The sequence below is a fragment of the Ophidiomyces ophidiicola genome (assembly GCF_022830035.1).
Source record: "Ophidiomyces ophidiicola strain CBS 122913 chromosome Unknown scaffold_17, whole genome shotgun sequence".
Lineage (NCBI taxonomy): Eukaryota > Fungi > Ascomycota > Eurotiomycetes > Onygenales > Onygenaceae > Ophidiomyces > Ophidiomyces ophidiicola.
In genome coordinates, this window is record NW_026054657.1 from 331,109 (window position 1) to 347,989 (window position 16,881).

The 16,881-nt window shown below is 46.4% G+C and overlaps 6 protein-coding genes across 6 annotated transcripts; 2 read left to right on the forward strand and 4 right to left on the reverse strand.

Moving 5' to 3' along the window:
* Nucleotides 1-627: 627 nt before the first annotated feature.
* Nucleotides 628-1,682, reverse strand: TIF35 (translation initiation factor eIF3 subunit g; the record flags this gene model as incomplete). Its single annotated transcript, XM_049253378.1, has 4 exons — nt 628-680; nt 741-912; nt 980-1,613; nt 1,672-1,682. 4 exons carry the CDS (start codon nt 1,680-1,682, stop codon nt 628-630), a joined length of 870 nt encoding a protein of 289 aa, XP_049107724.1.
* A 1,037-nt stretch (nt 1,683-2,719) lies between these two features.
* Nucleotides 2,720-3,986, reverse strand: LOZ57_004335 (uncharacterized protein; the record flags this gene model as incomplete). The annotated part of the gene is made up of 4 exons (XM_049253379.1): nt 2,720-3,010; nt 3,076-3,577; nt 3,631-3,892; nt 3,974-3,986. 4 exons carry the CDS (start codon nt 3,984-3,986, stop codon nt 2,720-2,722), a joined length of 1,068 nt encoding a protein of 355 aa, XP_049107725.1.
* Nucleotides 3,987-4,957: 971 nt separating this feature from the next.
* Nucleotides 4,958-6,456, forward strand: FOL1 (trifunctional dihydropteroate synthetase; the record flags this gene model as incomplete). Its single annotated transcript, XM_049253380.1, has 3 exons — nt 4,958-5,101; nt 5,207-5,415; nt 5,469-6,456. 3 exons carry the CDS (start codon nt 4,958-4,960, stop codon nt 6,454-6,456), a joined length of 1,341 nt encoding a protein of 446 aa, XP_049107726.1.
* Nucleotides 6,457-7,017: 561 nt separating this feature from the next.
* Nucleotides 7,018-8,719, reverse strand: GLO3 (ADP-ribosylation factor GTPase activating protein, ER-Golgi transport; the record flags this gene model as incomplete). Its single annotated transcript, XM_049253381.1, has 6 exons — nt 7,018-7,042; nt 7,091-7,412; nt 7,472-8,166; nt 8,224-8,407; nt 8,462-8,597; nt 8,654-8,719. 6 exons carry the CDS (start codon nt 8,717-8,719, stop codon nt 7,018-7,020), a joined length of 1,428 nt encoding a protein of 475 aa, XP_049107727.1.
* Nucleotides 8,720-9,177: 458 nt separating this feature from the next.
* On the forward strand, nt 9,178-11,111 carry TIM21 (mitochondrial import inner membrane translocase subunit tim21; the record flags this gene model as incomplete). Its single annotated transcript, XM_049253382.1, has 4 exons — nt 9,178-9,358; nt 10,179-10,752; nt 10,817-10,971; nt 11,020-11,111. 4 exons carry the CDS (start codon nt 9,178-9,180, stop codon nt 11,109-11,111), a joined length of 1,002 nt encoding a protein of 333 aa, XP_049107728.1.
* Nucleotides 11,112-11,707: 596 nt separating this feature from the next.
* Nucleotides 11,708-14,203, reverse strand: LOZ57_004339 (uncharacterized protein; the record flags this gene model as incomplete). The annotated part of the gene is made up of 5 exons (XM_049253383.1): nt 11,708-11,800; nt 11,861-13,336; nt 13,402-13,985; nt 14,047-14,106; nt 14,185-14,203. 5 exons carry the CDS (start codon nt 14,201-14,203, stop codon nt 11,708-11,710), a joined length of 2,232 nt encoding a protein of 743 aa, XP_049107729.1.
* Between the last annotated feature and the right edge of the window lie 2,678 nt (nt 14,204-16,881).

The window sequence follows — 16,881 nt, forward strand, 5'->3', positions numbered from 1 at the left end:
GCATCCTTGTTCCAATTTAGATGCATGCATAGTAGGCATCGAATAATGTGCTGCTGATGGCCGGGCCTAACGGGCCTGACTGCAACTTCATCGGCCATTTTCCATCGTAATGATGCTTAGTACATAGCCCTAAAGTTGGATGACTTGGTAAATCAATGACCATAGGTGTTGCGAAACGTGCCGTCCAACGGTGGGAGATAGCGAATGACGAATACAATCAGTCAGGCTCATGGGTGGTGGGAGTAAATATGTCAGACACTGTTCTACGACTAGAGGCAGAGAGGGAAAGGCCACAAAGCTTGGATGATTGAAATTTGCCACGTCCAAGTCCAGAGAATACCGTATGGATCCCAGAGATGTCCGTCGTTGGGTGGCACAATCCCCACACAAAAGGAATGGATTTCAATGGCCGATGTTAATACATCTCCGTCTGTATGTAATAGCACAAGGGTTAAACGGACCATTTTCTATTTTTCCTTCATCATTATCGAAGATTTTGGCTCATAAACATGAAAAAAGTTTTGTTCACCTGAAAGTACCGATTGTCAATCTAAATAGAATGACAAGAATATAGAAAAACCCTCCATTAAGAGACGCAATGCAACCAAGTTAAGTCATAAGAAAAAATTACGTTGTCTTCTTCGCGAACTCAACACGCAAAATCAAATGCCGATAACCAACTGTGCTCAATTAGAATATGTCCATAGAAGAATTCATATGGCTGAGCGGGATGAACTTACAGCCGTCCATTTTTTCACAGGCCCGAGCGGCATCAGCTCTATCAGCAAAACTAATAAACGCAAAGCCCTTCGCCATGTTGGTTTCTTTATCCTTGGCAAGGAATACTCTTGTAACGTGTCCGAATCTGCCAAACATATCACGAAGCTCTCCCTCTTCAGCAAGCTCGCTGACCTATTCAAAAATTAAGCATTAAACTTCTCATGGTGGGGTCGGGTAAGGCAAAAAGAATCACACGCACATTTGTAACACGTAAAGTTGCCAGCTCATCTCTTTCATATTTGCTTCCCATTCTTTCTCCACCAGAACCAGCAGCACCCTTCCGGAGGGCGGGAGGCACATAAGCGCTGCCACCACTTCCTAAACCGCCAGCAGGCTGCTCTCCGTCGTCACCATCCATACCGGCTCCGGGAGCCGGTTCATCAACGGGTGCCATAGTGTCTTTGAAAGGACACCTGGCTGTGAAATGCTCTCCGCTGCAAATACGACATTTTACCTTCTTATCTTTTAGTTGATCTTTTAGACCTCCTTTCTCGCCTCCTGCCTTCTCCTCCTCCTTTGCTTGTGACTTCCAGTTGATAGAGGGTCTGAAAATAATATTCTCTCCAACAGATGTGGTGTCAAGAGAAGGGCCAGCCGGGTGCCCCTTCTCAAGACCGAATTTGGCCCATCCCTTACGTTCCGCCACACGTGGGTTTACGTGCTCTTTAACCACTGTTGTCCGGATTCGTCTTGTGGTTTTGACCTTCTTGCCATCGTCGTTAAAGCGGAACGATATCACAGTTTTCGTACCGTCTTTGTTGGAAATGATTTGTTGTGGGGGAAGGGAGGCAGCTTCATCAAACTCCTCGTCATCGGCCCAGTCGCCTGCGCGGCTACGATATGTTAGCTCTGCCAACGAAAATAAGTCACGGTTTAATACGGGTTACTCACTTCTGAGACATTCTGAGTGTGTTGTATAGATTCTGTGGTTCAGATATATAAAAATTAGTTGATGATGAAATGCTTGATTATTGCATTTTGGTGTGCAGTCCAAGACCCTCGATCAAGTTTAGCTCTCGGCGAGTGGTCGGCCCGTTTATAAGCTTCGAGTTCCTTGTAACTAGAAAACGCTAACCGTATTCAGACTCTAGCCCTAATTTGTATACCTATCTTGAACTTTTAGCCCCCCATCCTTCAGAGTTGGCCTTTTCAACCAGCTTCTTCTAGGATGGATGTATTTTGGCTTATAAATATTAATAACACGCCAAAATTCTCTGATTAGTCTCCTAATTCACTAATATAACTATACTCGTCATCACTCATGTCAACGTAAGTTTGGACTTCCTTAATCGCCTTGAAGCGGGTACATAGCTCGAGTTTTCTTCATTTCTATGCTCCCCTCTAAGAAAATCGTTTGTCGTATATTGTCGTATATAGAATCTATGGTATATTTATCTGGATTCCAAGCATATCTTTTTACAGTACTCCTCAGAATTAGGTGAGTCACGGGGGATATTTTAAAGGGAATTTATATTCCAGTGTCTACCACACTTTTTCACGAGCGGACCTTCATGATTTAGTTCTATTGTACTCCGTATGTAGTTAATATGAACACATCATCATTTAACTGAAATGGAGCTTGAGATATCCTTGTCACAGGCTACAATATATACCGGTTTAGCGCCAATAATGCCAAGTGCCTCGGTTGGTGGATGTCGGCATTTCCCTATAGCATCTGCTCGGTACTGACGGGAAAAAAGAGAAAGTAGCCAGCTCAACTCAATTCTAGCATTAGGTGCAATCTACTGTAGCTACCGGGGGTATTCGCCTGGATTCGAATGCTCAATTAACTTTACGAAGGTACTCTAGACGACACTATCAATTACAGTGATATCATAATAAAACACAGGTTCCTACCGATACTCCCAAAGATGATACCTAGATCAGGTTTGTATATAGGGAGAACAAGAAAACAACAGAGAAAAAACCAATCGGCCAACTACAATTTAGAGATCATGCCATTGCCCTTCTTGAGCCAAGCAACAGCATCGGTAACGAGTTCGTCGACGATTGCCTTCGCCGATTTCTTCTCGTTGACAACAGCGGCAGCCTTACCCATCAAATGTGGGCGAGCATTATCGATAGTATCGTCATCAACATCATCACCAAGCTCCTCAAAGTCATGTTCAACAGGAATAATACCCTGGCTAGTAAGATCCTTCATTTCTTGGACTCGATTCTCTTCCCAGTTCCTGATGTATTCATTCATGCGGACACGCATCGGTCGGCCCTACAAATATCTATTAGCTTTGCTTTCTCAAAGTTTTGCGTGACGTTTTGTTTGGAAAGCCTTACAGTGAAAATGATGGTGCGGACATTGTCATCGAAACCGGCAGTCCTGACGGCTTCCTGGTGGTCGTGTGGTGCGCCAGCTTCGTCCGAAAGAACAAATCGAGTACCGACCCAGACACCAGAAGCACCGAGCATCAAGGCCGAAGCAACAGTTTGGCCGTTAAAGATACCACCGGCGGCGACAACCTGAACCGGTTGGCCGGTCAGTGGACTCTTGTGGCCCTGCACAAGCTTTGCAACAGTTGGAATAAGGATTGAGGTAGGGGTATCTCCAGTGTGGCCGCCACCCTCACCGCCCTGGGCGCAGATGATATCCACACCGATGTCTAGACATTTTTGCACATGCTTCGGGTGTCCGATCATGTTCATATAGAGAATACCGGCTTTGTGGAGGCGCTCAACAACATGCTTTGGTGGAACACCAACTGCCGAGACGAAAAGTTTCGCACCACTTTCAATGATGATTGTGACCAAGTCGTCAAGTTTTCCCTTAGTGTAATCATAACTAAACGTAGTCAGTGCGATTGCCCTTTTTGAGATTCATGAACCGAAGCATACTTTGTCTTGCGAGCACTGCCGCCAACTTGAGGGAGAAGGAGATCAACACCAAATGGAGCATTCTTGTCGTTGAGGAAGCTCTTCAGCTCATGTACCTGCTCCTTGAGCATATCTGGAGTGTAACCAACACCGCCAATGACACCCAGGCCACCGGCATTGGTAACAGCTGCAGCAAGCTTGGGGCCAGCCGCAACGTTCATACCAGCCAGAAGGACTGGGTGTTTGATCTTGAGAAGATCAGTCAGAGGAGTACGGAGTTGCTCTTGAACGGATTTTCAACTGTTAGTCAAGCAGTCAAGCACATGAAAGAGGAAAAGAACAGTACAGTGCTGGGGAGACTCACGAGGCGACGCCATTTTTGCAATGCAATTTTGGTGGATATTGATTATATGAAAAGAGGGAGGGTGAAAGGGAGGAGTTTTTAATAAGAGAGTGGTGTGGGCGTGGAGGAGGAAAAGCCAGAAACGACTATTTATGCGCTCGTGAGAGCACTCGGCGACTGGCCAAAGAGCCTCGGTAACATACGCAGGAAGGCTTGGGCGGATCCATGTCGGGGTAGGGAGCAGCGACCTAATGATAGTTCGTCGCGCCATCCCCGCCCGCTAAGGTAAAGTGGCTGCTTATGTCATCCGGAGAATCGCTCGGCACACGTGCACTCCGCAATCTCCTGATTCGGAAAGGCGGTGGGCTTATGTAAGTGGCAGTATGGATCTCGGCTTGGACTTTTTTGAGTCGTGATAGCGAGGATTGTGTTTAAGGCCAATTCGCATAGCAAACTACCGAAGAAGGGTCTGAATTGTTACCCCGGTATGCGGTAGGATGAGGAGTATTGTATCGTGTCTGGTGATTGACCACAACCCGACTAGTGCGCTGCAATTATTGTGGCCTGTCTTGCTTTGTGGACGAAGACGTTTTCGGTCTCATGTTTACCAGAGGTCTTTGTTCGCTAAGAAGCCACGTCAATGCGATAAACTAACTATTAATAAGGCCCTTGATTACGCGCGAGTATATCTTAGCTATACTCCCAAACAATACCCTGCCAGGCTGCAATATATACCACAATCGCAGGCTCGGACTAACAACGGCCTTCGTTCAAAATGCAGGCCATTCTCAATGGAGAGCTGAGCCTTTTCGTCAGGTATATAACAGACGTCTTGCCAGCTATAACTGCAAAAAGTCTGCGGCTAGAACCGGTAGTTTTGCTAGAAAACGCTTCTACTCTACCTTCATGAAACGCTACATGAATTGTCCCCGCAATCTTGTGAAAAATAAGAGTACCATGATAGGAGCATCCGGACATCGTGTTTTTATTGCCTTGGGGAGCAATATGGGTGATCGAATTGCCATGATGGAACGCGCATGTGAAGAAATAGAAGCGAAAGGTATCAAGATCATGAGAACGAGCTCTCTGTTCGAAACCGCCCCCATGTATGTGACTAATCAGGATCCCTTTCTCAATGGAGTTTGTGAAGTCAGTATACCCCAAAAGTAGTCATTTTGTAAACATGCCTTATAATTCATCAAGTCTTTTATCGCGGCACTCTCTTTTACATGTTGGTCTGACAGACTCTCTCAGGTAACCACCAGCTTACAACCTATCGAGCTATTGGATGCTCTTCAATCCATAGAGCTGGCTATGGGAAGAAAAAAGGTAGTAGACAAAGGGCCTCGGGTTATAGATCTGGACATCCTTTTGTATGATGGAATAACCCTCGCCAATGAACGTCTAAACATCCCCCACATGCTTATGCTGGAACGTGAATTTGTATTGCGACCGCTTTGCCAGTAAGATAATATTGAATTGTCAACTACAATCCTTAATGGTCTAACAATATCAGGTTAATTCCAGGAGAAAGACCACCTGAAAGCGAGAATACCACTTCTTATCAGACATATCTTCACTCTCTCCCGCCCTCCAACCCTTCACCTATAGCTATCACACCAATACACTCAAATATTCCAGCACTAGCGCCTTCTAATCCCAAAAGGCATACTCATATCATGGCTGTGCTGAATTTGACACCAGACTCTTTTTCGGATGGTGGCGTGCATTCCGCAACAAACAGCTCAACGCTCTCCGACACAGTTCGAAGATTCATTATGAACGGAGCCAGCATAGTTGACATCGGTGGTGAGAGTACCCGGCCTAATTCCAATCCGACCAGTGAACAGGAAGAGCTTGCTCGTGTCGTACCAGCTATCCAACTCGTCCGTTCCCTACCAGAAGCGAAAAACGTTGCAATCAGCATTGACACTTACCGCGCTAGCGTCGCCGAGGCTGCCGTTGCAGCTGGAGCAGACATCATCAACGACATTTCTGCCGGCCTACTGGACCCTGCCATGCTTCCCACAATGGCTCGCCTCGGGAAAACCGTCATTCTTTCACACATGCGCGGCACGCCCAAGACAATGACAAACCTCACTGACTACCCGTCCGGCGTCATTGAAGGCGTTAGCACAGAACTCGCTACCCGTATAGCTGCCGCTGAGCGCGCCGGCGTCCGGCGTTGGCGTATTATTGCGGACCCTGGCATTGGTTTCGCCAAGACGCAGGCGCAGAATCTCACCCTACTTCGGAACTTGCATCACCTACGCGAATCTGCTGGCTTGAGCCACTTACCGTGGTTAGTGGGCGCAAGCCGCAAAGGATTTGTAGGGCAGATAACGCGTGTTGAAAAGCCGAGTGAGCGGGTTTGGGGCACTGGAGCGGCGATCACAGCAGCTATTGGTGGCGGCGCAGATATTGTGCGAGTGCACGATGTGAAGGAGATGGATCAAGTTGCGAGAATGGCGGATGCGATTTATCGACAAGGGTATGACGCCTGATTGTATTTGTTCATGTATGTATATTACCGCACCAGCCGGAATTTTGAAAATGTTTATATAGCTCGGATGCATTGCATCTTGTATTTTGCGAGCAGTTTGTATATTTCGTTATTTCCAGCAGATATATAAAAAGTGTAACATATTCCAGCCAATATTCGAGAGTATTGATTCAATAGTCATTGAGTTACTAGAAAGCAGATCTCTGGGTTTCAAATTTTTTGGATTCAAAATCTGCTTACATGAAGTCATGGGCCAACAAAGTGAAAGGCATTAAGACAAATAAAGGCTGATCAATCGGCATTCTTGATGAGCAAGGTGCAAATACAAAAGTCGAAGCAACCAATCTAGAAGAACATAGCCTAATTGCAGGAACTTTTGTTCTGCTAATTCAACACCTGGATGATTCCACAGCTGAAGTCAAAGGAAAAAAAAAGGGAGCACGTCGGATGCTGCCAGGTAGGGTGTCCAATTGGGGGGAATCCTCATCCTAGTTAGGCATGAATGTTAGATATGAATATATTCATTGAATAACGAGTGGGACAGCGTTTGGGAATCGCTCAACTATTCAAATAGGTCCGAATAGCATCTATAGAGCACGTCAGCACATAATAATAATCTTAAAACCAGTGAATACTTGCCTTGCAATTTGGTAGCCCCTTCACCCAAAGCGTGGGTAAGATGCTCCAAATCGTCACCAGCTGTGATGCCGAATTTTCGCACAAAATCCTTAGCAGCGGTTTCTAAGTCTCCATAATTTCCATAGTCCTCTACTTGCTCTTCTTCGGGTCGGCCAAAGTATGCATTGCTGGATATAGATGTTGCACCCTCGAAACCGGCCAATCGAGCTTTAGCTTCGGCTTGAGCGGCTGAGCCAAATTGGTTTCTGCCGAAAAACTCATCGGACGAAATGCCCTTTTGGCCACCGAATTTTGACCGGGTGTATTCCAATTCCTCATCTTCAAGGTTTGGTTAGTTGCAGTAAAAATGAAGTGTGATAATCAAACTAGGAGCGTACCATCAACTGTAGGTTTTGCATGGCCAACAGCACCAAATCCAAGTCTTTTAGGAGCAGGTGCTTTTGGTTTTCCAACTTGGCCAAATCCTAGCCGGCCAACGCCCATACCAAGCCGTTCAATGTCGCTCGACTTCCTCTCATGCCCTATAGATGTGTTTAGGCTCGACCTATTAGGACTGACCGGTGTGGGTGAGACAATCTTGCTCTTCGTTTCTTCTTGCTCAGCTTCTGGGTCGTAGCCCAATTTTTCAATACGCTCGGCTTCTTCCTTTGCTTTTTTTTCCGCTTCTTCAAAATCAATGACCTCTGGGCCAGCAATTTTCTTTGCTCCAAGCTTAGGTCCCTTTTTTGCACCGAGTATACCTTTTTTTGCTCCACCAGAAGCGCCCTTGCGAACCGCGGTGTTTGAACGGATGGCAACAACCGGAGGAGATGCATCGCCACTCTTATCCGAAGCCGATAGAGGAGACTTGGAGCGATTCGTACCATTTCCAGAGGCACTCGGATTAAGAAACGGAGAACCAGCGCGCTGTCCGCTTGGAGTAGATGTCCGAGAAGGGGGGTTGCTTGGTCTTTTAATCACCGGTTTATCCCACGAGGAAAAGAAATCGTCATCTGGTTCGCCGGCAGGTGTTGAAGCTCCGTCTGGCGTTCCGGTAGCCACAACATCTGTAATAACGACCTCGTTGGGATATCTGCGCAAGTTCGGAATTAATATAATCACTTAAATGATTGGAAAGCTAGCACCATACTCTTGTGCATCTAAAGCCGCCCGTCTTTTTAATTCTTCCTTATATTTCACGGCAGCATTGGACGTGTATTTGACTTTCGGATCCTTGCTTGCGAGGGCGGCGGTTCCGCCATGTGACTGGAAATATTTGGTGGCAGACTCATTGCCTCCCACCTTCATAACGCGCAGTTGGTCCCATTGCCATTCTACACGAAATTAGTACTATCTCAGGATCTGAATTCGGTTCCTGTAGGGCTCACGATCTAGGTTTGTTGAGCGAACGAACGAAATGTGGACGCCGAGGTTTCGATGGTTGGAAGAGCAATCAAGACAAAGATATATTCCCAAGGGAACTGAAGACCACGTCGGGTTTTTTGAGCCACAATCAAAGCATAGCTACGATTGAGTTAACAGTGAGCGTTGTAGACTCAATATTGAACGGCGTGACTGACCTTGTTTGCAGGTTTGGCCTTTAGTTTTTCAAAGATCTTTTGAGATTGTGCTTTCGTAGCACTCATGGTGAGAATAGAAATAGAAATGCCCGCTAAGGATTTTAAGAATGTGGTGATTCCACCTTTGCAAAGAGAATGGCAGGCAGCGTGGTCGGTGTTTATTCCGAAAAGGAGTTGTTTCGATGCTGGCCTCATCGGGCGCTCTGTCTGAGCCCGCGGCCTGTGGGCACGGAGGAACAATAGGGGCACCGATGCTGACTAACACTACGTACCATACCATACATATTATTGGCAATGTCTTGAAACTTACTTCCAAAACTGTGTAATACATTGTAAATAATACGCGTCGATGCCCATATTGGGGTTAATGTGGGTTCCGAAAAGCTTTTGATTTGTGCATGGAAGCCTCCCCACCAACTTCCCAAAAAGACACTTTTCCTCATCCAGCGATGCCGATGAGAAACTTTGAACAGATGGACTGGCCACCCTTTTCCTTCATATAAGAGACAGCAGGCTGTACCGACATGCGCTCTGGCTGGATGCTGATTCTTGCAGCTCCTACCTATACTTTGACCGAATATCTTCTTGCAGGAGTTGACGCTGTCGAAGCGCTATTGGATCAAGTCCCAGAGTTTACTCATGTTGCAGGACCGAATCAGACCGATTATGCACATCTCATTAAAAACAAGGTATCGTATCGCCTAGGTACCAAGTGAATGTGCAAATAAGATTACAGAGGATGAGGCTCGCCCATCTTTATGCTATGACTACAGAGTATATACACCACATCCATGCTATAACATTTTATATTCTCCCACGGCCAGTACGTACCTACTTTTCCTAGCTCAGCTGCAGCTACTTTTGTTACTCTTTTAGATATGCATATACCGAGCAAAATATATCCGTCAATCAATTTGTTTAGTACCAAGTACATTGGGAGGCACTTTCTCTCAGGTCTCTATCCCAACAACCCAAAACCATCTGACATATGGAGTATTCAAGACCTTGAGTCCTACAGTTTCTGCTCAAGTATATATGTATGGACAATTTCTCTTGCCCTGTGAAGTTGATAATCCATATGAACTGCTTTGAAGATGACGGTATGCAGTATGCTGAATTTCATTGCCCAGAAAATTGAGGACATCAAGGTTGACCAAGAAATCGGAATAGCTAGCGCAAAATACGGTAGTTATGGAGTAAATATCCTGTGTTTCTCTGGGCGCTATTGTTTCTTTATATATTCCAATTATGTACTCCGTAGTAAATGCAAGCTACATGCGACATCACATTTCAATGAATTGAAATAGACAGCAACTCTATTTAGAGATTTAAGCTGCCAACAGCTCCATCTGGGGAAATATCTAGTCATACCCCTTGAACCACCGTGTAAAAGAAGCTCGGGTGCATCAAGACTTAAATAAGTACGGAGCAATTGCGGCTCAAAGCTTTGCCAAGAACCTAAAAACTCACCTTCATCAACTGAAGCGGAAAGTCTTCAAGTTTCACTAACTAACCATATACTCAGGCAAGCTCTCAAAAAGCCAGTCCTCAATTACCAAATGCCCGGCACCCCACTACTATCTCGTTCTCTCCCTTGATCGATGGGCCCATTTTGGAGCGCTACTTCGTGCGAAGATGACAGCTGCGCGAATTCGACGATCGTGGATTAAAGCGATTCCGTCGACTTCACCGCGCGCCACCACCCCATCCAGATTGACCATCGCATGCTCACGACGGTATGCCACTCATAGTAGCTCAGGGGGGCCCTCCAGCGGCACCACGAGGAAACAAATAACCGTTGCAAGCGATGATGGTCGGATAAGATGGGGCGAGCTGTCTCGCAGGGAAAAGGCGGCGCGTGCAACGCAACAATCAGCCAACTTTCTTGTTATACTTGCCGGTGTCGTCATGACAGGGGCTGTTTTTACGTTCTTGTATACGGACGTATTTGCGCCCGATAGCAAGACGAGGACCTTCAACCGTGTTGTTGATCGGATCAAGGATGACCCTAAATGCATAGAAGCTTTAGGAAACCCCAAAGAAATTAGGGCTTATGGTGAAGCGTCATGGAATAAATGGACTCGAAATCGGCCTATAGCGTGAGAATACAGATATGCCTTTGGCGTGTGGTTTTTGCCCTTTACTGATGTCCCGAGCCCATAGAACAACCCTGGAGCGCGACCGGCTAGGAAATGAGCACATTAAAATGCATTTCAACGTTACCGGACCTCTCAATGATGGTGTTGTCCGTGTTCACTTGATAAAGGCTCGGGATGAAGGCGAATATAAGTATCACCTTCTCGCGCTTGACGTTGCAGGTAAATGTTTCTAGTCCTTTCTTGAGGGGTGCTACTCACACATCATAGGCCATAAACGAATATTTCTCGAAAACGCCGCTGCTGAGGCGAATCTTGCGAAGAAGACTGCCTCAAAAATATTCGGCATACAGTGGCGATGAGATGAAAGGATTAGCGAACAGAGTTTACGCTTACATTTGTTTCTTCTGCAACTGCTTCGCTTCCCATGGTGACATGTTTGTCTCTTAAGAAAATAAGCAGTACAATATATCCAATATCACCCAGCACTATTGCAAACAGGCCACCAGAGGGAGATGTTCATTGACTTACGTACATTCTAAGGTCATCAAATACTTTAGAAATGCTGTACTTATGTAGTCTAATGAAAATTAGAGAAGGATGATTCTATCAGATAACCCTTGCGCCGATAGTAAATACCATGTCATGACAGAAAAGAAAGGATATAAATCCTGGGATACTCCGTACAGCATTACAGAAACTCACATACTCCACACTTGGTTGTGCTTACTTCGAATTCTTGCCCTTTCGGGGGCAGGATGGTTTGGTAGAATATCGATTTCGGATATAATTACACGATCGCCCACGAAAGCAAACCAATTCATATATAAGTCGACTCGCAGGAAGATCATTGGAGAAGCAAGTATGCCTGAAATAGGCTTCCGCAGTTCATCGAACATACTGGTTGACGCCATATTGTCTTCATTATAGCAAATTAATAGACGAATATCAATAATAACTATCCTGTAAGACCTCTTTTCTCGCTTTCGGAAAAGAATATGATCATTCGCCAAAGCTTTTTGACTAGAACCTCGGCTTCCTCGTCGAGCGCCTAGAGATATTGTCAGTAAAGACATCGTTGTTAAAAAGAGGACGGCTAGAAAAAACTTACTCCCTCCAGTTGTTCCACTAATTCCTGTGGAGAACCTCGCTTGCGCACATGCTCTTCCACAACGTCCACCAACATTTGCTCTTGAACACCGAGGTATTCCATGATCTTCTTCTCGACAAATGGCTTGAGCTGGTCACCAAGAACAGATTCGTCGACAAACTCCCATTTAACATCCCAACTCCACAGCCCTTCCTTATCTAGTGGTATCTCAGCAGCAAGCTGTCTGGCCGCCTGAGCGCGTTCTTCGTCATTAAGACCAGCGACTTCAGCGGCGGTATCAAACTTAATAGCCGTGAGAGGACGTTTTGCAGTAGCATTTGTGTCTTCTTCATCCTCCAAGAGACCTTCGACTTCGGCAACAGTTCTGCGTTTGGTAGAAGCTTGGACCTTTTGAGCGGCGGCGCCAAGGGAAAGCTTGAATCGCTGGGGCTCTCTCGGTGCCTGTGCGCGAGTCTCCAGTTCTTCAGCTTGACGGGCGAGGAAGTCATCCGCCAGTCCGCGCGCCCGTTCTCTTTGTTGCACAACTCGAGCCTTCTCCCGAGCTTCACTGGATCGGTCGGCTTCATCCAACGCCATTTCACGATTTCGGAAAGCTGCTCGGTTTCGAATCCACAATCCACGGTCGGAATAATATTCTTCTACCTTACGACTTGCTTCGACATCATCATTCCATTCTCTGAGACGCTTGGCCATGGCTTGCTTCTCATCCTCTAAGCGTTTCTCTTCGTCTTTATCACGGTTCTTTTCTCGTTCAACGGCCGCAGCTCTACTACGCTCACGGTTGAGCCAGCGTCTCTCTTGATCCAAAAAGTGCTTTTCAGCCTCAGTAGTAGTTTTTGCATGGCGTCTCCTTTCAAGTTCTGCGTCGCTAGCATCGGTATCTTCTTCCTCCTCATTGACGCCAATACCACCAACAAATGACACGCCCTTATGGTAATCTTTAGGTATCTGATGGCCGAATCCCTTGGGGCCTGAGGGCGCATTCAAGATACCCCTGTCACGCGGGCCTGATGGTATTCCAGAAGGACCAGTTGGCGCACTTAGTGGGGGTGAGGATAGCCTATTGATCCGCGAAGCACCGGGCCTTGATTTCTCTAAAGACTCTATCTCCTCCTCCCTCTTTAATCGTTCAAGATCTCGACGGTTGCTCCTTTCACGAAAGGCTGCAATTTCTTTCGCGACAGTTTCTCTCATCTCGGGTGGTATGTCCGATAACTCATCTTCAACAGTAATAGGAATTGTCACAACCTCAGTATTTGCAGTATCGTGGCCATTGGTATCAGTCATCGTAATATCTCCATCACGATCAGCAGGCTTCGTTGTGTCCTTTTCAGCGGAAGGACTTTGGATTTCAGATAAAATCGCAGATAAGGCCCCCCGTGCAGACTCAATACGTGACTGACCGGCTTCGGAGTCATAATTACTGCTCGCCTTGTATTGATCAATATATTTTAATGAACTCTCATCAACTACAACCTAGAGAGATTTGTTAGCGGAGGGGTTAAAAAAAGAACAGAAGTAGGAGAAAGAACAAGGCATACTAATAATTTGCTTTTCTCACACTCCGGTGAGATATTTCCTTCCTCAGTGGGAGGCTGCTGTCGCTTTACAGGTACTTCCACATCCCTTAGCACTTCGATAGCCGTATTTAAACTATGAGGGTCTTCGTACTCTGCGAAACCAAATTTACAAGGTTTCTCATCCGCATCCGTAGCCCTGATCCAGCGCCTTAAATTTCCAGCAGTTCGGAGTATTCGCTCAACTTCTTCATCGCTGCTAATACCCTCCGTAATTCCACCTATAAAAATGGTGCGAACGACTTCATCCTTTGTAGGTGGCTGCAGTTGAAGCATTGCCTCACGTATGTTTTGGCGCTGAGATTCTATGGAGCCCAACCCCGCACCGCGCCGGGTATCAGAACCTTTGTCACGGCCATCTAGTGGGGTCGAAGATTTTGATGGGCCAGATGTTCCAAGACGAATCACAGGAGCAGAGAAGTTTATATTAGGCATGTTCGCAGGAGGCTGGAAGTTTGGCGGAAATCCTGGATGTCCAGGCTGGGGACCGTTGGCTTGCTGCATTCCCGGTGGCGGGCCGGTGCCGGGAGCGGACATACCGGGAGGAGCTAGAGAACGGTTAATAAATGAGATATACGAAAGGTAACAAGATATGCGAGAATGACACACCTGTGCCTGGAGGAGCTCCAAACCCTGGGTAGTCTGGGGGCCTTCCAAAGGGCCCAGAATCTAAAAAAGAGATCAGTACCACGCGTGGTCAATAAATATCAAAGAAAGTGAGTAAGTATTGTCAATTGGAACTCCTACGTTGGTACGGATTATACATATTGTTGCGCAAACGATTCGGTTTCCTCAGTTATCGGCTAACGCGCATCCAGGGACAAAGTCACAGGGGGAGGTTGGTTTAGGAGGTGTCGTACAACTGGGTATCCGCAAAGTCGTTGCTGTCTGAAGCTGGGAGCCGTCCTAAGAATGGGCGGTTGCGAGGAAATTCTGGAGCTTTGGCGTGATTGCAATTTGAGCAAACAGGGTGTAAATACACGTGATAGTTAGAATTACATAATCTCGGGATTTATATATTTTCCGTACTTTGTTGTTGCGCCACAGATCCATTTAGCAGGTACTTAAGTTAGCTGCGCTGACTTGTAGCCGACTGAAAGTCCATGCACAACAGTTCCAAAATATATTCATGGCAACGATGGTTCATTATGACGTTCATTACCACCCGCTCGACTCCAGACGAAATGAAGCCGCGTAATACAGAATCACAGGTGCACGCAATATTTACCGAAAACCCTCAAGTAGCAAGGCCAAAACTACTCCTTACAAAGGCATTGCATTGCGATAGCAGAATAATTGATTTACTTCCACACAATGTTCTTCTTGCTGTGGTGTTGGTGAATTGCACAGGGTGAGGTTTGGATTCGGCTCCAAAGAACCTAGGTCCACTCTCGTTGCAATCCGTGCATTTCTTGTCCTATGCCGTTGATTCTCGCCCTGACTGTGACTTTGGTTCCACAACATGTCACCATCGAAGGAGAGGCCCGTGCGGCAGACACACATGATGCTCATGGATGGACATGACATTATTATTGGAGCCTTGGACCTTCTGGAGAAATAATAAAATTCTGGCCAAGCATGCAAGAATAACTAACTACCTCCAGAAGCATTGCCTTATCCACTTTTCGTATCTAAGTATCTACCGATATATATTCTTTTTATCAGTGCTTGGCCTCTACGCTCATTTTTATCCTGACAATTCTCCAGATACGGCCTCCCTCCCTTTACAACAACCCGAACAGTGATGCGATGCTCCAAAATACAAAGAATACTGTTTAGTGTTCACCAGCCGTCCATACCTTGTGGGGAACGTTACAGTTCCTATGCCTTAACACAGAAGAAGCTAATTCCATGGGAGAAACTAGTGAAAGATCAAGACAATGAAGCGGCCCGGCCGTTGGATTACGTATATATAAATCTTGGCCTGAACTTTGACCGACATGTGAGATATGCAACTGGGGTTAAATATATAAACGCTGCGCAGTCGGAAATGAGCCAAATTCTTGCAGAGAGCTCGACTGTTAAAAATTCCATTTTTGACCTAAACGCCGCTTGGAACAACGCCAAACAACAAATAAGCAAATGTCACTGGCGTCCAAATAATGGCACCTCTTTCGACAGTGGTTACCCTCCTCGCGATGCCAGTCGCATTAATGGCAGCAGCGTTCCCCGGCGATGAATCTGCAAGCCCCAGAATTATTGGCGGAACCGCGGCCAGATATGGTCAACTCCCTTCCATGCTTAGTACATCAGTGAATGGAAAGCGAAGTTGTGGAGCTACATTGATCGGTCCCAAGGTTGCTATTACGGCAGCCCAATGCGTTCCCCCACGCAACGAGACAGTCGTTTATAAGGTCCGCGCGGGGTCCTTGGTAAAAGCATCTTCCTAATTGTGTCAGTCATTGTGCTAAATGGTCTATAGCAATGGGACAAGGGGGGAAGAGAAGCCGTTGTAGAGTCTTTTATTACCCCGCGAGGAAACTCCTCCTTGTTTGGTGACATTGCGATTTTGATATTGAAAACCCCCATACGACAGACTCTGATAAGAACCCGTTACGCCAGGCTTCCTAATCAAGGATCAGATCTCTCCCCTGGGTTCCAAGGAGTAACAGCGGGATGGTGCGTATATTCTTTTCCTCGACTAGAAGGCATAGCGCTCATTCTTGAAATAGGGGAACAACAAACGAAGCCAAACCAAATGAAACCGCTTCCAGGTTGCGAAGGGTGACGGTCCCCGTTATTTCGCGTATTCATTGTCGGACAATATATGATCATGTCAACGATCATCATATATGTGCAGGCGCAGATGGCAGAGATGCCTGCATTGGCGATCTTGGGGGCCCTCTGTATGATAGAAGGCGCAGAGTGCTTCATGGAATTGTATCAAAGGCTAAAAGATGTGGAGTGGCTGCCCAGCCAAGGCTGTACACAAGAGTTGGCCTGTATGTGGACTGGATCAAAAGCCATACTCCCCGTTGAGTCGAAACTCCCCAGGAATCCTAAGGGGTTGTGAGTGCAGCTAGGCTCTATTTCCCAGCGATAACGCTGGCTTTTTTAATTTGGGAAAGGAGCCTCTTATTCAGGCTAGATGGCGTACATGCCAGTATATGCCATAATATATTAGATTGGAGTGATAATCAGTATTTTCATTGTTGTCACCTCCGTTGAAATTGCTCCCATAGTTGAGATGTGGGAGAAAAATCGTCTAGCAAGTATTTTGGCTCAGGGCTGTCGACCTGAGTCCTGCAAAGAGGACCGCGTCCAGGCGTCAGTGTGACCTAAGGATTAGCAAACAGGCGTGGCAATTATCCTTCAATAAGGCATTAATTCTGCACAGCTCCATTAGAGTTTTCTTCTTCCTGCTGGAGAGGACAAAAACATAAGTACACCGCAGTTGAGTTTGGGAACATGGTTCTGGACTTATTAGTTGAACGAGGATTTATG